Source organism: Cygnus olor, chromosome 1, assembly GCF_009769625.2.
Source record: "Cygnus olor isolate bCygOlo1 chromosome 1, bCygOlo1.pri.v2, whole genome shotgun sequence".
Classification (NCBI taxonomy): domain Eukaryota; kingdom Metazoa; phylum Chordata; class Aves; order Anseriformes; family Anatidae; genus Cygnus; species Cygnus olor.
Window position 1 is genome coordinate 179,906,520 of NC_049169.1, and position 21,367 is coordinate 179,927,886.

The 21,367-nt window shown below is 37.4% G+C and overlaps 1 protein-coding gene across 2 annotated transcripts in view; it reads left to right on the forward strand.

Moving 5' to 3' along the window:
• The window catches only part of RB1 (RB transcriptional corepressor 1), an 82,031-nt gene that overhangs the window by 7,723 nt on the left and 52,941 nt on the right, over positions 1-21,367 (forward strand). Inside the window, exons 1-13 of one of the 2 annotated variants that reach the window (XM_040542196.1) lie at positions 800-818; positions 1,776-1,888; positions 4,063-4,197; positions 5,891-5,929; positions 6,560-6,627; positions 7,846-7,956; positions 10,024-10,172; positions 10,872-10,949; positions 13,525-13,634; positions 15,038-15,115; positions 19,727-19,814; positions 20,459-20,575; positions 21,303-21,359. In XM_040542196.1, coding sequence (XP_040398130.1) covers positions 1,845-1,888; positions 4,063-4,197; positions 5,891-5,929; positions 6,560-6,627; positions 7,846-7,956; positions 10,024-10,172; positions 10,872-10,949; positions 13,525-13,634; positions 15,038-15,115; positions 19,727-19,814; positions 20,459-20,575; positions 21,303-21,359 — 1,074 coding nt within the window. In that variant the 5' untranslated portion in view covers positions 800-818; positions 1,776-1,844. Of the gene's footprint in view, positions 1-799; positions 819-1,775; positions 1,889-4,062; positions 4,198-5,890; positions 5,930-6,559; positions 6,628-7,845; positions 7,957-10,023; positions 10,173-10,871; positions 10,950-13,524; positions 13,635-15,037; positions 15,116-19,726; positions 19,815-20,458; positions 20,576-21,302; positions 21,360-21,367 lie in introns of those variants that run through there. The other variant, XM_040542188.1, reaches the window with a different exon arrangement.

Genomic DNA, 21,367 nt, shown 5'->3' on the forward strand with positions numbered 1-21,367 from the left:
CAGCCCAGAGCAGAGCAGGCTGAGGGGAGGCCTCATGGCGGCCTGCAGCTCCCTCACGAGGGACAGAGGGCAGAGGGGCAGGCGCTGAGCTCTGCTCTCTGGGGACAGCGACAGGACCCGAGGGTATGGCATGGAGCTGGGACAGGGGAGGGTCAGGCTGGGGGTTAGGGAAAGGTTCTGCACCCAGAGGGTGGTCGGGCACTGGGACAGGCTCCCTAGGTCATGGCACTGAGCCTGACGGAGTTCAGTAAGTGTCTGGACAGCACTCCCACATATATGGTCTGATTTTTGGGTGGTCCTGTGTGGAGCCAGGAGTTGGACTTGATTTTTGTGGGTTCCTTCCAGCTTGGGATATTCTAAGACTATAATTCTTACCTAATCTATTTTACCAACAAATGAAATTTTTCATGCTTTGGAGGAGGTCCCAGCCAGTCTTCACAAATGTGTGAACGCTGGTCCCAAAAAAGTAGCCGTTGTAGAAGACTTATTAGCAATGTTAGTGAAATCGTTCGTGTGCTATTTGTGGATATGACAAGGTATTAGTGATGGTTAAAGTGATGAAGAAGAGGGCCAGAGTTAGTTTCCTCACTGCCAGACTGAGTTTTGTGAACTGACTTGTGTTGGGACTGTTTAGGGTTAGTCCCCTTCAGGAAGAAACAGCTGGACAGCCATGTTAGTGCCTTCCCTGGGTTTTGCTCTGGATGCCATATGGTGCTCTTGTCACCTCAAGTGTGTGACCATTGAGTGAGGGAGAGGTCTGTTAAAAGTGGCTGAGAGGACGAGAGAGCTGCTTTGCAGTCTGCTAGAGGAAACTAGGGGTAGGTGCTACTTCCAGTGAGGATGTGGAGGGGTATCAAGGGTTCAGAGGCTTTTGGGGTAGTTCTGGAAGACCATGTAGGATGGAGGGAGCTAGATCTGGTGTGATCCTGTCCCTGCTGCCTTTTGAAAGTATTTGCTGGTTTGAATTGGTCCCTATGGTTCCGAGAGGTACTGCCTGGGAGACAGCTAGCTGGGGTGGTGGGGAAGGAAAAAGTAAAATAGGGAAGGGAGCGGGTTAAAACTAAGCAGTGCAGAAGAGCGTGAGGTTGATAGTTCAGCTCCCTCCTGGCTCTGCTTTAAGGTTAAAGGTGTTTGTTACTACCATGACTTGCTAGAGATGTTTGTGGTTCAGCTGTGCTATTGAGACCCAGTTGTAGGATAAAGCTCATGAGTATTTATTTCCCTGTCTCTAATTATTTTGGTTCTCATGGCTGCCTCCTTTCTAGGAAGGAACAAATCCTTCTCTCCTCATTCCTTAACCTTCTGTGTCTTGTTATGGTAAAACGTAGTTTGTGTCCGTAACAGTGGAAGTGCAACTGAATGATGAGGTATGGGTAGGGAGAGGGATGTTCGCTCCCTCAGGTAATCCTGAATGGGAAACAGTTCCTATTTTTCAAATTGCAATTTTAATGTACATTTTAAAAAAAAAAAGTTTCTGCTTTATATAAATTTTCAGTGGAACCACAGCTTTTATTTTGAAGCTTAGCTGAATTACAACTACAGTTAAAATTCATTTTGTACTCTATAGTAAGAATTGGAGTACTTGATCTGTCATCTGTAATATAAAACTTTTACTGGTTTTCACTTACCAAATAACTGGCTATCATACACGAATGTCTGCATGAATGTCTCTTGTTTTACTTTTTCTAACCTACTGTGAACAAATTAATGTTCTCTATATACCACCCACTTGTATTACATAACGCACATAAAACCCATTTTCTTTTTTCTGAAAGGCTTATGACAAAAAGAAAAAGGAAACGTGGGGAGTCTGTATCTTTATTGTAGCAATTGATCTGGATGAAATGACGTTCACTTTCACAGAGCTTCTGAAAAGTATAAGCATAAGGTAAGTTTTTGTGAATTTAGATTTCAATCAGTGGGAATCTTTGTGTATTAGGCTCGATTTTTAAAATGAAGGTTACTTATGGCAGTTACTGTGTATCTCAGTAAACTAGGAGTCTTGCTATTTTATTCTAGTTGAGGGAACAATGGCATTTGTTTGCTTCAACTTATGATTGGCGTATGACAATTTTGACTCTTGTCCTTGATAAAGTTTGAATTGATTTAACTTGGTATAAATCATGCTTGATATTTTCCTTTCTTTCTCTATATCAAGATTTTCTGTAAAACCTTTCCATTAACATTAGGCTTGTGCGAAGTCAAAAAGTGGGGAAAAAAAATTTAGCATTCAAATCGTTTGCCAGTATCTTGCTCACTTTCAAACACTTTAATGCCATTTAAAACTTTTTACCTTTCTACGTGCTTTTGACTCAAAAATGTTACCATTATATTTTTACATTCACTAAGCTCATATTAGAGAAATGAGGATTACAGTATATCTGTTCCTAATGTAAAGTTAAGTGGCAACAGCAATAGGTGTACCCTTGTGTTAGGTCTGTTGAAGGAGCAGGATTCCAGTGCTTTCTGCCTAATAACCCTTCCCTGTGTGGGTGAGTAGGGCCTTCTGATGTTCTCAGACACTGCATCATCCCCTGGTGTTTGTCAGCAGCTTAGTGCATTGCTGTGGTTTTATCATGGCTGAAGCCTCACCATAAATGTGTGGGAGATGGACATTTGGTAGGAGATCGTAGCAATTGTAATTGTATCCCATCCTTGCCTTTGTGATAGCCAAGGGAGTGAATTTACAAGTTTTTGTTGGGGGGAAACATTCCCATCTGTAGACAGTGTTGCAAAAATGGGAATACACAGCAGGGGTTAGGCATCCTGCTGCAGGGGGGGTGTCAAGATTACCATTCCCCTTGCACGCAGCACTGAGGATGCTAAGGAGGCTAAGGCAGGATGTGGTGCACATCAGGTTGGTAATTCTAGATTTGGGCCAGAATATTCTTTTCCTGGGAGTCATCAGTTATGGTTAGACTTCTCTATGCCTCTTCTCCTCATATGATCTCACAGAACAGTGATCAGGTCCTATGTTTCAACTTAATCTGTTCAATTTTGACTGACTTAAAACTACTCGGATGAAATCTAATCACATTTGTGAGGTGATGTTCAGTATGTTCTACTGGAGTACAGAACGCATTCACCTGACTAACTTACACTGCAAACTGAAAGACACTTTTTCCCCTCGGGCTTCAAAGAATAAGCTATTATTCTATTTGCTTTTAGCAATACTCAATTGCTCGCTAGTTCTGGGCTTTTCACCAGTTATAAAGTCAATCTGGCAGAGATTGCTACCAGTCATCTTGCACTCTGGAGCCACACAAATATATTTGAAAGGCTTTTTTCTTCATTACGTGGTAAAAAGAATTCCTAAATGAACTTCTGACTGTTTTTATTACAAAGCAAACAGAACTCTCAAAAAACTGTTTTGATAAAGAATCAAAATGTTTGATAGCTTCCTCCACCTTAATTTTTAGCCATTTTTTGGTTAAAAAAACAACAAAAACCACGTGTTCTTGATGGCCATAGTATTACATGGATGACTTTGGTCCCCTGTACAATACTATTTCCAAAGGGTAGGGCTGTCCTTGCTGCCAAATGTGTGCTGGAAGACTTGAAGTTCCATATAATTCAATGCATTCACCTGTTTTAATTCCTAGGTCTTTCTTTAGCAAGGATGAAGCCATGGTTTATGTTCTTAGAGTAGTAAGAACAATTTTAAAGTAGAACATTTAGGCAGAACAGAAGAGTCAAGATGTCAGTGTTGGGTATTTACGGTTTTACTGGCAGAATAAGGAAGATGTATCTAGTTAGCAAATTTGGACTACCAAATATATCTGTACTAGCCAAGAAAATTCTCGTTCTGTAGTAGAACCTGTGTTAGTAGAGACCTGTGGTACTTAGCTGAACAGTATTTCTAAATCTAGAAAATGGCAAGGTGGTGTATGGAGCTCCAGGTAAACAAATAGTCTTTCCCAAAGCAAGGTTTTCAGTCACTGCTAGTTTTAGTAAGACTATGTTGAAGTCTAGTGAAGCAAGGCAATGATTTTTAGTGGTTTTTTTTGAAGAGCTATTTCAGAATACTCATTCTCAGAGTTAAAATGTCATTTTTTTTTCCAGCGTGTGCACGTTTTTTCAGTTTCTCAAAGAAGTGGATGTTAACATGGATACTGTAAGCACTAAAGTTGATAGCACTGTATCAAGGCTGAAAAAGAAATATGATGTCTTACTTGCACTATATCACAAGTTTGAAAGGTAGTGTACATTTTCCACTTTGAAATAACGAATTCTTTATGGCGGTCAATGTTTAGGTATTTGTATTTTTCAAATTGTTTATTAGAGGTGCTCATTTAAACTGTGTGCTAATATTTACAGATTAGTTAAGTGGAGCTGTTTACGTGCATTGAATAAACACGTCTTATATTCTACTCCGTAACTATTCCAATGCTCTGTTGAACATTCCCATTGTTGCAGTATAAACAGTAAGAATAGCACGACAAATGATTGCTAGTCCCTTTGTTAAGATTTTTACAAATGTAAGAAGGATTGTTTTACGATCTAATAGTTTTTATTTAATGGTGTTTCCATTTTTACACTGGCCTACCCCCCAGTTCGTGATCCAAGAGTTTTTCTTAGGAGCTCTGGAAAGAAAAAGCACAAATAAGATTGTTTCTGTGTCCCAGATCTGGAACTGAAGGCTGTTTGTTCCAGAGTCTCAGGGCATTGCAGAGACTGCTCTAACACCAGTTCTCAGCTGTAATCAAGATAAACCTTCCCGAGTGGTTTAGCTGACCATACACTCAAAATCAAGGAACGTTCTCATCTTCGTATGGGATAAATTGAATTTGGTTATGGCAGCATGCAGAGAGCTTCCTGTGTGTCACTTAAAATTCAGGAGATTCTCAAGTGGATGCTTTTTTTTGGTCCAGTTTTTCCAAGTTGGTAAGTTACCACTCTTCTTTAACCTGAAGACAGACTATAGGATCAAGGCACCAATGTGTCTTGTGATTTAATTTTTTTCTTTTCAAAGTCCGTTAACATTAGCTTGAGTAATGTATATATTTGTAATATTTTTGTGAACTTTTTAGTTCACATAGTTCGCTAGTTCACATAGCCTTAAAGCTATGAAGTTCTATGCAGGTTGTTAATATTTAGTTTTTACTTATTGCAAGTCTTTCCTGAGCTGTAAAAGCATCATTGCATATTTACGCAGGCACATTCTGTTTTTGTGTCCCTCCCCCTAGTTCTTTCTTCACTTGCTTATTATTTCAAAACTTTTTGTCCAGTGTATCACTGAGGGAAGGGATTAAGAGGCAAATTGTTGCACACATATTAAAATACAGCCAAACTTATGTATGCAGAATTCTAATTTTGGTTTAGAAAGTTTTGTTTTTAAAAATCCTTTTTTCCCTGATTTTACACTGCTACAGTTGAATTGCAGTAACTTTTTTTTCAGCCAGAAGGATTTGCAGTTTTTTTCTTGCTTTGTTTTTGTATAAACTGAATTTTTCTTGATGACATGTATCTAAAATAATTAAGAAGCATCAGGTATTACAAGGCTTGCAATGACACTGCAGAAAGTGTAAAGGTTTAAAAATATCTTATGGAGTGGTCTGTACAGCTGTGGCACCTGCTTTGTTGTGTTTTACAAGGTACTGAGTAACTATACATAAAAATACTGTTTTTTGTGGAAGAAAATAGTAACAAATTTTATTGTACCAAATTAAAATTGTTTGCTATTTAAACTTTGACATAAGCACTTTAGCAATAGCATTATTTCAGCTCTGGCAGGGCTTGAGTTGGTCTGGTAATATTCTTCTGAGAGTCAGAATTATTAAAACTTACAATAATGTTCTGAGAACTAGCATTTTTTTTACTATATTGAAGTCAAAGATATTGCATAGTTCCAGGGAAATGTTAAAAATAAATATTTATTCTTATTTTCTAGGACTTGTGGCCTTATTTATCTGGAACAACCCAGTAGTGAGTAAGTTTGACTTTCCAAATTGTGTTTGTCAAGATGTTTGTGTTTTGTCTTTTAACCTGCTAAGATTGACCTAAGTCATAGTATGTCGTGTGTTTAATTTAGATTTAGTGGGGACTTGAATTTCAGTGAGAGATGATGAAAGCTGCAGAAGTGATATATGTATAAATTTTGATCACTTCCTCCATGAAGGATCTCCACCCAATGGCGGGTGTCTCGGCCTGGTGGAAACGAACATTTGGAGAGTGAGCTTCCTAATCATAGCAACAAATGAATGGATGAAAAGATGCCTTAGCAACTCCCAAATGAGATTGAGTTCATGCTGTGACTGGAGAATAGGGCATTAGTCAAAGGCACGAGAGAAAACAGCTCATAACAGTTAAGTGAATTATCCATATTCACTTTCTTTTCCAAGGATGGTACAGATGTTTCCTGATTCTTGAATGGCTTTACAGAAGACTTAATTTTTTCACGTGTAGTATTAATTGCATAGGGAATGTAATAATTAATAAGCTTAACTATATGGGAAATGTTGCATGCTGTTTAAATTGTTCCATAGACTGAAGCATGTTTTCAGAAATTACGGTTTTACAGAACTGTTAATGTGGAGTCTTTATTTTTGTCTGTTTACAGGATTTCTGCTGAACTCAGTTCTGTATTAGTCCTAAAAAATTACTGGATTACTTTTTTGCTGGCAAAAGGTGAGTTTTGATTAACACAGTTATTCTGGTGCATATTGTTGAAGTGAGTTTATGGGTTTGTTTTTACACCTCCAATATGAGAATAGCATCCTTTTTACAAATAGCTGTAGCACAGTTCCAGAGTGTTCTGACTGCATGGCTCTGAAACTACTCAGTAATACTTCTTTCTATGCAGTTGGGCTATTCTTTTAGCTGGTATTGCTTCCAGTTTATGAATAATATCTTGTAAAGCTTTTAAAGAGATTTTTTACTTTGAAGGTCGGTATTCTGTATTTGAGTCTGTTCTGAGATGCTTTGTTATAGTCTGCCAGTATCTTAGTAATGGCTGACTACCCAAAAAGACTGGCAGATCTTTTTAAACTAAACGAAGTCCCTGAAATTGTCCTTTGAATGCTACAGTTCTTCCTTGAAAAGGCTGAAATCCCAGTTAAAGCTGAGTAACGAAACAATTACAGTAGTACAAGAAGTCCTGTCTCATTGTACTGCTCCTACAAAAAAGAATGCATCATGTGTCTTAGCAGCTGCCTCCTCCGGATCTGTTTTTCAGTGAAGTGTACACATCTCCGCTATTGAAATTGGTTACAAAATAAATACAAAATCTGTACATGTAAATAGCACACAAGTAGTGTCTATAGCTGTTCTGAATTGCTATCGGCTCTCCAAACACTTTGTGGAGACACTGGAAATCTTGGGATGGCTCTGTAGATCTTTTCTGGCATGTGAATCATAAGTTGGGAACAGCTGGGATAATGTAGTTTTTAAAGTGCTCTTCATGCTAATATTTGCTAACTTGCAAGTCACTTCATATACAATGGGCAGGCCAGGCATACAGTAAGCATGTTTCGAATTTCTCTTCGCTTTGTATTGGGAACTCACTTATGCTTTTTGAATACTTAGAAGCTTTCACAAAGTTTTATTGAGACCACAAAAAAAGTGAAGAACAACTGTGCAGAAATAAGAAGTACGTGTAGGTAAAATAGTCTACACAATTACTCCACTGTGGTAAAATGAATTTCTACATGAATTATACGTATTTTTATGCATGCTTTCTCCAGAACAACAAACCCCTTAAGAAACATAAGCTTTGAAGAACATGGGCATCCCGCACAATGATTTCACTACTGAATGTAGTGTATTTTATTTAATAAACTTCCACATCTTTATTTTTCCAACAATGACTTTCAAATTTAAGTTGTCTTTACCTTTTAATGTTTGCAGGTAAAGTGTTGCAAATGGAAGATGACCTGGTGATTTCTTTCCAGTTGTTGCTGTGTGTCTTAGATTATTTTATCAAACTGTCACCACCTGCTATGCTCAAGGAACCATACAGTAAGGATTTCAGGTTTTTGTTAACTAAGTAGAAAGTAAATTTGTTAACTTTCCACTAGTCTTTATAACAACATTCACAATTAATATAATGAAATTTCTTAACCTCATTAAAATGGATTTTTTAATATTTTAGTTCAATTTAGATGCTAATGAACTTGAACTAAATTATTTGAATGTAGCAGTGATATTTTGATTTTTTTCTATTCCTGCCGTCCATTTGCAATGCCCTCTGCCCATTCCAGGTGTTTAGAAGCCTGCAAGAAGAGTAGTCTTGGTTTGGTAAAATAATTCCGGGTAGATGTTGATTGAGTACTATTATTTAGGTTTGCTTTGAATTACAAAAGGAGAAGATGGTGCTATGATTCTCAATTCATTGATTTATAGCAGTATGGTGACAACTGAAGTGTGCAAGGTACAGGACTACACAAACATTAAAAAAGAAATACATGGTGGATAAATTGATTGCAGTTGTAGCTCAAAACAAAACGGGAGAGGAAAAATGTAGAAAAGTAGATTTCTATTACGTCTGTTTTGTATTAGCAAGTGGTTCTTCCTTATTTTAGGCAAAAATATAATGGGTCTTACCAATAGAAAGTCATGTTTAGCAAACTTTTTTTGTACATTCAATTTTCATATGTAAAGCCTGGGAAACCACTGAAAGTCAGAGAAAGGAAGCATTTACTTGTAACTTTGAAAGACAGAAATCTATTTTTGTCTTTGAATATTTTTCTTCCACAAGCTACAGAATTGGTACCCTAAAGTATTTGGAGCTGCAGTATGTAGAAAACAGTTTTTGATAATACACAGGTATATCCTGTGTTGGATTTGGGTGAAGTAGTGGAATTCATAGACTGAATCTACTCGTGCTTCTGTTGTTTTACAACTAAATATCCATAGTGAAACTATGAAGACCGGCAACTCATTATTAAAAAAACTCATTATTAAAAGACAGGATGTGTGTGCTCTGTCTTGAAAAAGAAACACTGAAAAAGAACTACTTCTGTCTAAATTGCAAATATGGGTCTCAACTGTTCTAAGTGTAAGGCATTATTCTGACTTGGGCTGTGTGATAGAGGTGCTGTTCAAGCTGTTACTAAGTACTTCATTCTTTTAGCAAATAACACAACGTATTATTCAAGTCCTTGTGACCGAGAGGCTTCACGTTGTGCTTAAACAATGTCGTCATAGAATACCTGAGGCAGAAGGGACCTACAAGGATCATTGAGTCCGGCTACTGGGTCTGCACAGGACTGCCCAAAAATCAGGTCATTTGTCTGAGCTTTATGATATTGGCTAAGAGTTGAGGGGATTAAGATGCGACCGCCAGAGCAGTGTCATTTGTCACATTTTCTCATAGAACAGTATCAAATGTGAATGAAGTTACAAATGAGAACAGCATACTGATTGGAGTATCAGTTTTAAAACATTTAACTGTATTAACATGTTCTTAATATAATTCAGATATTTCAAGCTGACGGTATTGAGGCTGTCTGCTTTGAGCTTAAGAAAACAAGATGTTTCAACATCATTTTAGTTAAGGTTTTTGATATCTTCAAGGTGAACTTGTTTTTTCATGCTTGTTTGACTGGGATATTTGGGGAAAGGAAGAATTCTCTGTAGAACCATACTCCAGGTTCCCACCAGCACTCTACGTCCTGTGCGACTTCATTAACCTTCAGAAATGTCAAGTCACTCTTTCAGCTCATCATTTCACACTTCTATAAAAATAGAAAAAATAGTACTCATCTGTGAAAAGACAAGGCTCTCATAGCCTTGCTACTTATTCTATGCTGCTTACAAATATTCTATGCTGTTTACAAAAAGTGCTATTAAATTTCGTGTTGAATAGTATTTTGGAAACAAAACGTCCAAATACTGATACAGGACTTTAAAAAATTGGTTTTCTTTTTCTATAGATTTTCTGTAATGAAAGTTTCTTACCCAGCTGAACAGATAAAAAGGGAAAAAAATTAAGTGCCTGAAAAGTCATATAAATAATTAAATCTCTGAAGTTACCTTTTCCTGAAGGTGACTCAAACCTTGTGATGGTTCTGCCTGTCTTTCCAGAGTCTGCTGTGACTGCAGTGACTGTGAATGGTTCAACTCGAACTCCAAGAAGAGGTCAGAACAGGAGTACACGCACTTCAAAACAAGTTGATACTGACACAAAAGTTATTGAAATCCTTTGTAAAGAGCACGATTGTAATTTAGATGAGGTAAGGTCTGTTTTAATGTATGTTAGATCTTCTGCTAAACCCCATCTGGAATGTGTTTGCTTAAACAGTTTTTAAAAATCTCTAATTGTGCTTATATGATTCTCCTAAGCTCAGTAGTGAGGGTATTGTACTGTTGTGCAGTTTCTCTTGTAGGTAGTCTTAAAAAAAAATAGTCCCATGGTATGGGTGATAACTTTACCGGGGATATGTAACTTCATGCTGTATTCTTCACAGTTAAATGCTGATCAGAGCATGTAGCATGGGCTACTCTGATGGAGAGGGGTTTCATGGCTGTATCCCACAGTGGAAAAATGTACACACCTAATGCACAGCTCTTTGTGGGATTGTAAAATCCCAGTTCCCCTATTTCTCTCCTGGTAAATCTATTCCTGCATAAAAAGGACCGTTTTTGAATACCCAAGGAGATGATCACAGTAGAAGCAGAAGGGGGTTGGAAGGAGTGTTATTCTTTTCCAGTTTAGTCATTTAAATTTAATGTTCCAGCTGTGGATTATATGCTGCATGCTTACATGTAACGAAGTTTTGGATATGTAGGTAACTTTATTTTTGCTTTATTGAAAACAAAACACAGTGCATTATAAAAGCAACTCATTTAGTTTCTTTTCTTAAAGACATGAAAGCAGTGTATGCATGGCTGCCTGCATATGTTACTAATGTTATGCTTTTTTCTTTTTGTAGGTCAAAAACGTGTATTTCACAAGCTTTATTCCTTTCTTGAATTCTGTGGGTATTGTAGCTTCAAATGGACTACCACAGGTAATTGGAATAATTTAAGTTCAACAGCAGTACTTTACTTCATGCCAGATTATTTAAGATTCTCTTTACACATTGATCAAGTTCTGATAGGCTGTTGTGAAATAATGTAGCGAAATGCAGTGTGTTTCAGGAATGTGACTTAACAGGGGTTCCAGGATTCATTGGGTATATGTAGCATTTACATTTGAATCTAATAAATGATTTTCCTGAGGTTGAGCTAGTGGTTTTGTTCAAAGCAAAACATGACAGAGTTGAATGTCCATAATCTTGGTAAAGCCATTAATTTAAGTTACAATTTAGAATATCAAGACTCTAAAGTCAATCTGTGGTTGCATACAGTCTTCAATTACATCCCTTATATAATTGGGACATGTATTTAGTCATGTGTGAGAAATTTCCACAAGATCAGACTTAGTCTCACAACTGGCAGAGTTTGCACTGCTGTGTCCTTGTAGAATTACTAATAACCTACTGAGTCGTAGCTTGGATGCAGCAGAGTACCTCTGTAGAATTGCATGCAAGAGAACTTCTTTCAAAGAAGTTACATCCATCGTTCTTTAAAGAGTAGTTTTAGCTGTGTGTCACTGTTAGATAGAGCCCTGTGAAAATGAGCAGTTTGTCAGACTGAAGGTCTGCAGGTATGCCAAGTATACGTTGTGTTCGATTTTATAGTATGTTGGGTGGGGAACGAAATACAAGACCCACTGAAATCTCTTTATCCCTTTCAATATGAACTTCAGGGTCAGTGCAACATCGTGTTCTGTATCAGCAATCTGTCTAGATTGTGTTTGGGTGTGTACAGTTTAGAAGTCCTGTATGAACTTTGAGGCAGTGGTCATTATACAGTTTATCCTCAAATTAACCAGGGTTCTCAACCAACTGCACAATTTAAGCATAGTATCGGAATAATAGCCTAATACTGCTGAAGAAAAATCTATGAAATAATATTTGAAGAAAAGACCTATCACGAGTCTTTCTACTGAAACCTGCATGAGATGTGTGTTTAAAAACAAAGCAAAAAGTTACAGGTATATTTCAGAGGTAGTCGATCCTTATATATAAACCAACTAACCGTCAATCATAACGAAGTTCATCCATACAATTGCTAATGATAAGGGACATTTGAATTGTCTTTTATTTCCATTAAAATAAAATAATAAAAAACAACAAAAACACCAACACAAACGCAAAACACTGAGCTTCCAATAAACTTTAATGTTGTTTCCAAAACAAGTAAAACTTTTGGGGCTTACTATTGCTTGCATTTGTCTTCACTTGCATGCTTGATGGTCAAGCTTTATGAACTAATGAATGGGTTGATTCAGAACTTTTATTTTTGGCTGAAGATTTCTTCACAAATAGCACAGTACTGCCATTTGGTCTCGAAGCTGCTTTTTTTTAGTGAAAGAATCTGAAGCTTATAGATGTTAATTGGATACTGAAATACTTCAGACAAAAAGAATGTTTAAACTATTAGGAGGGTAACGAAAGATGAAAAGATAATGAACTTTGTTAATGAAAAATTAAAGGAATGATTGGAGTCTAAAAATCTATGGATTTAATAGTCCTTACCTCAAAGTTCTGACCATGAAATCAGTTTGGTGCAAATTTGGTGAAGATAAAAAGAGGATGAAGAACAAAGCCATGTAAGAGATGCTTGCAGCTTTTGCTTGGACAGGTACGGGGTTAATTTCTTGTATGCACTGCCTGTTTTTTCTTGTTGGAATGTGCTAGAGCACAGCATTATTTAGTATGATTAAGGGCTCAGGGAAGAGATGATTGAAGTGACTGACTGCTTCTGCAGAAGCACAGTGGCAGAGTTGATGTGGAGGCTGGTATCTGGCCCTGAAGAACAGTTTTAGACTTCCAGTTAGTGTTAGTCACTCAAACTCGCAAACTTTTCATGCAAGATAATGTATCAATGTGGGATCTAATCAACTAAGAAACTTTTAAAAGAAGTAATTTTAAAAAAGAATGTGGGCTATGAAATAATGGCTTGTTTTTGTAGAATTAGGCATGTCTCTTAAAAGCTACATCAACACAAACATTAATGAGTAATAAGAAAACTTCTTAGAACAAAATTTAAGCTTTGCATCTTTAAGCTTCCATCTCCAAACAAGCAGAGATGGGGGCCTTCTGGATTGTCTAGTAGCTGTTTGAAAGGCACACATTTCATGTTTCCTGCACATAAAGACACATTTTTCTATCCTTTTTCTGGAAGGGAAGATTTAAAAGCCTAGAAACACTAGTTTGATTTGCAGGTCTATGTCTTCTACTCCAGCTATTTTTAGCTCTTTCACAGTATCTAGACCTGTATTTCTTCAGAAATGTCTCATGATCTTCAATTGTTTTCCCTTGTAAAGGATTATCTTTGTTTGCACATGGGAACAGTAAATTTCCTCTGGGTATGTTTCAGCTTTTTGTATAAGAAGTGACTTTGTGAGTTCCAAGGTCATTTTCTTAGAGTTTTTCAGCATTGTATTCGGTTGTATTCATGAGGTAGTGCTAGCCTATGTTATCGAGCAAATTGTCAAATTTGTTGCTGTAAAATAAAACTTTACAATGTTTTTTCGAGGTTGAGGTTCTCTCAAAAGAATACAATGAGCTGTATCTCAAAAACAAAGACATAGATGCAAGATTGTTTCTGGATCATGATGAAACTCTTCAGCCCGATGTCATAGCATGGTAATGTTTCCTCTTACTGCTGTTGCACTACAATAGAAAACGTGAGCTTGTTCCCCCACCCTGTCCTGTGTTCTAAGTGGAGATCTCTGTATCCTGTTGATCTCTTAGGCTTGTAGTTCAGCTATTTCTGGCGTCGCCAACCTTGCTTTGTATTACAGCTTAAGTAATCATAAAACAAGTTGCTACATATCTAGATAAGACGATATGGACTTTGTAACCCAATTCTTACTGTGCAAGTCCCTCCAGTCTAGTGGCAGCTGAGGAATTGCAAAGAGGAGGTCGCATGCTAGTTTATTACATGTGCCTGAGAATGTGTTATGGCTCTGGGGACAGCTGGGTCCTTGCTGTCAAACTTCTTCAAACCAGCTGGTGGTATGTATAAGCTGCCTGCTGGGAGTGCTCCTGAGCCCGTTCTGACCTCTGGCCTGTACCCAGAAATTGTTGGGAGGAATAGTAGATTTGCATGGGACAGAAATATGCCACTGACAGTTTAACAGAATAAACAGTTGAGTACCAGTGTCTTGGCACATTCCCTGGTGCTGCTCAATAATGCAGATGTATTGGATTTTTTTAGTCATACTCTGAAGTAACAGTGGTTATTGACAATTCAACTTCACTTGATGTGTGCTCACAGTACGAGACTGACTTTACCTACACTAGAAAACACATTCATTTAGAATTGGATTAAAATGGAGCGGTACATAATACAGAATCACAGAATGGTTGAGGTTGGAAGGGAGCTTCAGAGGCCATCTGCTCCGACCTCCCTGTTCAAGCAGCACCACCCAGCGCAGGGTGCCCAGGACCCCGTCCAGGCGCCTTGTGCCGCTCTCCCAGGAGGAGACCCCACAGCCTCTCTGGGCAGCCCGGGCCAGTGCTCAGCCGCCCGCCCAGCACACAAGTGCTGCCTGGTGCTCAGAGGGAGCCTCCTGCCTGCCCCTTGGTGCCCACTGCCCCTGGCCTGGCGCTGGGCACCCCTGACAAGAGCCTGGCTGCGGCCTCTTTGCCCCCTGCCTGCGGGGATTCACAGCCCTGGGTGAGATCCCCCTGAGCCTCCTCTTCTCCAGGCTGAGCAGTCCCAGCTCTCCCAGCCTCTCTTTATAGGAGAGGTGCTGCAGTCCCTATTCTAGTTGTACATACAAGCTAAGTTGTTATAAAAGGAATTCCAGGAAGAACTTCAAGTTGGAAGGGAAATTTGGGGGTCATCCAGTCCAACAACCTACTCATAGATTTCCTAAACAATATAAATTACATTGCTCTAACATGTGGAATGGTTGGAAATCTAGATCTCTTAAAAATTTGTTCCATATTGTTTCTGCAGATTAATTTTAATTACATTTTATAGAAAATGTACTTTTCTGGATTACTTGTGTGCTTCATAAGTCTGTTTTATATTTCTGTAGCTCACAGTTGGAGAGAACACCACGAAAAAACAATCCAGATGAGGAGTTTAATGTAATACTTCCACAGACACCTGTTCGGTATGAATTTTTCACTTAAACTGTGTTCTTTTATTTAATGTCCTAGCTTGAAATACTCATCTCGAGAGTAGTTGGTTTGATTTCTTTAAAGTAACTATTTTTTATAAAACGGACTGTAGTCATGGTTCCTAATGAGTAGTGAGCATGTACTGAGAATGCCAAATGCTCTCAGTTGTTGGTGAAGTTGCTGGAAATCATAGGAAGGTTTTTACTTAATTGTCTAAGAAGTGTAATATGTCTAAGTGTAATATGTGTAAAATAGATTACTGTATCTGTTCTTGTGAGAACAACCTTTTTACTTTCACACTAGTACTTTTGTCTGCCGTATTCCCATCATCAGTTTAAGTCTAGATCTTTATGGCTTCCTTTCCTGATACAAAACTGCTTATACACACACACATTTCTTCTCCCATGGTATCTTCTTCCTAGTGTTGTCATCTTTCTATAAGCGAAGATGAACGTTTTGGAGTACTAACCTTTTTTCTTCATATAATGTCTAAATAAGTGTTCCAGAACGCTAACATATTCTGGTCTATTAGGGAAAATGGAGAGATACGGTAGAAATGTGGTATTAATTGCAGATTGTTCGATCTGCAATCCAGTCCAGGAAAACTCCAAGCTTGATTTCCATTAACAAAGGAAATGAGATCTGTATGTACTATTCTCCCTGTGTGCCACACAGTTTTTTTTAGCAAAAGTAGAAAGATTTTACTTAGCAGCGCTTAAAAATTCCTGGATGCTCAAGAACCAGTCGGCTGTGTCACCGCAGTGTCATGTGCTATGTGGACAAACATAACTGTTTGCACAGGCAGTTGTTCTGAAGGTGTCAGCGTGGTGGTTTTATTGTGCTAGGCAGCTGAACACCACAACCGCTCTCTCACTCCCCCTCCTTAGATGAGGAGGGGAAGAAGTAAAGGAAAGAACAACTCATGGGTTGAGATAAGGATTTAATTAAAGGAAAAAAAAATTAAGGAAAGATTATTATTAATTAAACAATTTAACTAAACAATTAACAGTTTAACTAAAGGGGAAAAAAGGAAAGGGGAAAAGGGAGGGGGAAAGGGAAAACTAAACAAAACAAGTAAAGGCTATGTGGAAGTGCAGAGGAAAGAAATTACTCTCTACTTCCCACAAATGAGTGATGCTTGACCACGTCCTTGAAGCAGGGCCTCAATGCATGTAGCTGGTATTCGGGAGGAGGACAGATGTTTTCACAACGAGAGCCCACCCCTCCCCTCTTCCTCCTTTTTCCACCTTTTATTGCTGAGTGTGACATCATATGGTACGGAATATCCCTTTGGTTGGTTTAGGTCAGCTGCCCTGGTGATGTTTCTTTTCTCACATCTTTGCCCACCTCTAGGGGAGTTAGAGAGAGTCCTGATGCTGTGCCAGCACTGCTCAGCAGCAGACACAACACAGGTGTGATACCATTGCTGTTTTAACTATGAGTGCAGAGCACAGCACTGTATGGGCTGCTGCAGGGAAAGTTAACATCCCAGCCTGACCCAGTACAGCCAGGCTTAATGAAATTGGACAGTGAAGTTTGTTTTCCATGCTTGCTATGTAAATGCCTTTTGTTTTAGCGTTTTGTAGAGGTGAAAATTTGAAGTATTATGCTTAATTACTACTTCCATTTTTTCAAATGAGTAAAAATTATTTTAATTTTTAAAATGCCTCTATTGTGTCTATATGCTTGTGAAAGAATGAAATGGACTCTGGGCTTGTGCGTCCACTACAAAACCTACTAAATAGTGCGTGTAGAAATTTTTTAGCCAACTAAGCAGTAAGGTTCTGAAAAGCTTAATAAATACTGAATGGAGACGTGCAGCTGAGATTAGATACTGATCAGTGCACAAAAGAACTTTTAATTGCCTGTGACTGTGAAAGGCTTTATTTGTTTGCCTTAATGGTGCCTTTTAATTTTACACTTCCAGTCTTCAGCTGCTAGTGATGCTTTTTTTTAGCCATATAGGCAACAGCTTGGCTGGTGGTTCCCTGACTAAATGTGTGATATCAGGATCTAGACCATCTATAACTTGAAATGTATTTAACAAGAAGGTCATTGACAACAAATCTTGTTTTTTCCACAAACTGGCAGCTTGTTGCTGCCACTTCTTGGTTGTACTGGCATTAAGAAAACAACTCTAACACTGTGAAAGATGCTTGATTAAAACTCTTGATGTGGAAGTCTTTATTAATAAAGTCCAGGAGTAGCAAGCTTCCACACTGCTAAAAATTTGAAATGTGCTAAAATAACTCTGAGGAGTTCTAGTGAGAGATTCAGATTCTCTCCATCCAGAGTGCGGGACTTCTCTGAGTTTTCCAAAATTGCTGCCATTTGAGATAGCCCAAGTAGTTTATTGTTCAATAGGAATGTCTTGGGCTGTAGCAACTGTTTTTAATAAAGCACAGAGCTGTCACTAGATGGCAGTAAACCTTTGATCACCAATGCAGAGTATAAAGTGTATTGCTAACTCCTTGCATTAAGTAGATCCCCTTACAGGTTATGATGAAAGCACTAGACTTAATAGTTGGAGTTTTTTTAATGTTTTCTTACTGTAGCTAGATGTTTAGGATCTGCTCTTAAGCCCCCTGAAATTGGTGAGAATATAATCATCTTCATCAGTGGTTTTCTATCTGGTCCATTACATAAAATTCAGATAAAACCAGTAGATAAAATAGGTGTAAGTACTAGTTCAGAGCACCATAATTATGGATTGTGTGTTTTCATTCAATTTTTTCAATTGTCTTCAAGCTTTTTGTTATCATTAGTAGAATTTCTGTTAGAAGTGCTTTTCCCATGCCTTCTGAAAAATAGATTAGAGAATGTGTCTTTGGACTATACGGTTATAATGGCTAAACGTTTTTTCTTTGTCCACTTATTTTTTTGAGTGATACAAGCCAAACTGAGGTTAAACAGTGCAGAAATTCAATAAAAAAATTCAGAAAATAGCTATACCACTTGAGGAATCAAACTTTTTTAGATGTTAAGTGAAAAATCATTACAATAATCTTCCTAAAAGAATACAAACTTAATGGTATTGCTTAACACAGAACTTGAAATAAACCAGTCCATGTAAGTATTCATGGATGGTAATGGATACCATGGTTCTGTATGTATGTGTGAACAACAAAGGCAGAATAATACATCATGTCCCCAAAAGTTGGAAATGTGGACTGTTAGGTACTAGCTTGTGCACTTATCTTCTTGTCCTGTATGGCAAGATCTTCGTTCTTATTTTCCCACATACAGATATTTCAGTCACCTCCTGGATAATACGTGCAACTTGAGAAAATGCTGTGCTCTGTTATCTTAGAATACTGATCCTTCTGAAAGTCATGAAAAATGTTTGTCATCAGGATTTCAGTTTTAAAAGATAAATTGAAAAATGCTATTTTTTAGAGAAATACCCTAACAAGATACTTAATCTGTCAAATAAACAAGATCCTATGCATTTGTCTTAAGAATAATTCTTCAAACTATAGCTCTTCTGAAATACTGATGTTACTTGGGTTAACTTTAGTAAGTTAACTTCTTAACTTTTTAGAAAAAGGCATTGGATATAAATCAATGGATGTTGAATATGGTTTTGAATCTTTTTAGCAAGAATCTTCGAAGCATTATGTATATATGCAGATGGTTTTGATGCCTTTTTAATTTTTCTCTGCTAATTAACTGTAAAAAAAAAGCCAGTAAGATTATACATGGAGGCATAGTTCAATATTTCAATATATCCCACTTCACAAAACGTAATACATATATTTTTGATCTTCTACTTCTCATCTAGGCAATAAAGAATTATTGTTCTTCCTTTCTAAGGAGATACTACTTATTCTCAGGAACACTGAAAAATTGCTTTAATGTCCGCATCTTCTTCTTCATCTGTAACAGTTTAAAAATTAAGGATCTTAAATGCAAAAATCTTCCAACCTAGCTGCAGATACAAAAGGTAGAATTAGGATTTCAGCAAATTACAGCCTTCCTATTGGAAGTAGAAGAGGCTTAATAAAAATTTTAAAAATCTTTAACTCAAGTTTTCATGTGACTTCTTGGTTTAGACCCAGGGTGGGAGAAGACCTTCTCATGCTATTACTAATGGGAACGTTGGCAGCTCTACTTCTGAAAAATGTGGCTTTTCTTTTAAGCATTTATGTTAAAAAGACTGTATCATCTTGTGAATGGATATCAAGTGCCACACTTCAGTACATTTTGCTTACTATACTTGCGATCACAAGATTTGAAGCAAAGCTGTTTTCATTCACCAGTCTTTTTTTTACAAAAGCCAAATAATTTTGTTAGGTTTTTGCTTAATTTAACTGAATATTTTCATATACAGGGATTGCAATTCCACCTTACTGCTTTTAGAAGTGCTCGTTATTCATTACTTAGATCGTTTGGTTGCTTACTTATGGATTGTAATCATTCTAATAATGCGAGAATTAGATGAATCAGGTTATTAGAATTCACAATGATTAACACAGTACAACAGATACTTCCCAGAAGGTTGTTTGATAACTGAGTTGAGAACTGAAATCATAAACTTTGTTCGCAGAAGTGCTGTTCAGTTTCTGGAAACTGAGTCAACCTCAATGCTTTTTATTTTTTTCCAGAGCTGCAATGAATACAATTCAGCAATTGATGATGATTTTAAACTCAGCAACTGATAAACCATCAGATACCCTTATCACATATTTCAATGTAAGTGAAGTGACTTGATGAAACGTTTGTGAAGGATTGTTAGAATTATCACACAATTAAAACTTATTCATAGAGATCTGACATGCATGTTCTGGTAACTCTTTTATTAACACACACTTTGGAAGATGCACATTTTCGTTGGGATGGTTTAAATGTATTTACTGCTAAACTCCTAACTTAGAAAGTATTTCTATCTATCTGATGTGTACTGGGAGACTGTAAGTACTTAAATCTGTTGCTGTGCTAATGGTTTATACATCAGATGGAAAAATAAAGGGCTATAAAGGAGACATAGGAAAAGAGGGATGTGTTCACAGAGGATCTCTTGTGTCCATATTCAGCAATTTAACCGTACTTAAAACTTGAAAGACATTAACATAGTTGGTAGTACTCATATTACTAGTACTAGCTGCAGCTTAGATGCATGTGAGAAATGAAGTTGTAGTTACTGGGAATTGCTGAACATCACGTATATGTTGTATATTCCATCTTTTTAAATAGTCCACTCCGATTTATGCTGATGACATGATTAAGAGATGTTACAAAGTGATGCAGGACTCATTTGATTAAGTCGTTAAAATGTTTTTGAAGTAAAATATCCTTTCCTTGCTGCCTCTTCTGCCTTCCTTCCCGTCCTCCACTAGAATTGCACAGTGAACCCTAAAGATAGTATCCTGAAAAGAGTGGAAAGTCTTGGCCACATCTTCAAAAAGAAATTTGCTGAAGCAGTTGGACAGGGATGTGCTGAGATTGGCTCACAGGTAACTAGCGTTTTGTTTGAGTATTACTCATCTGAACTCTATTCCTACTAGCTAGTGTGAGAGCTGACATAATGACTGTCCTCCTTCAGTGAAGATTAATAATGTCAGGAAGCAACAATACTCTCTTCAACTTGAGGAAAGGATGTGTGTTTTTCTAATGCTCTGTAAAGATATTTAACAAGTGATTTTTATTATTTAAGGAGCAATAGGAGCTGGGTGGGGGAGTATACTAGAAGCACTTTAATGAAGAATAAGAAAATTGCTGGGCATAATGCATTTAGTGAAAGGTATACTTGCATTCATTATGGTAACTTAGCCTAAAACTATGCAAAGTGTGACTTGCTTCCTTATAAAATCAGTAGGCCAGCCATGCTTTTTACAAGAATTTTTGGAAAGCAAATACAACTAAGTTTGTACTCTATAGCCTTCTGTCTGTCAGCACTGCTTTTTCTCCTGTAGGCCATGACTTGACATAAACATGGATTGGTCTTCATGTGGTTGAGGTGGTCACAAACCCTAGAGGCCTTTGATGCCTTTCCAGTACTACTGACAATTAGAGATGAGGAGAATGAGATCTTTATAGTATCCCTTCCAAAAAAACCCAGCCCAACCAAACAAAACTACAAAACAAAAAGGGAAAAAATAAGAATGTTCTAAATCAATAAAACATGAGTCTGCCTGATGCAGTTTGAAGAACTAATTGTAATATTTTTTTCTTCTTTAATAGAGATATATACTTGGGGTACGGCTGTATTACAGAGTGATGGAGTCTATGCTAAAGTTGGTAAGTTT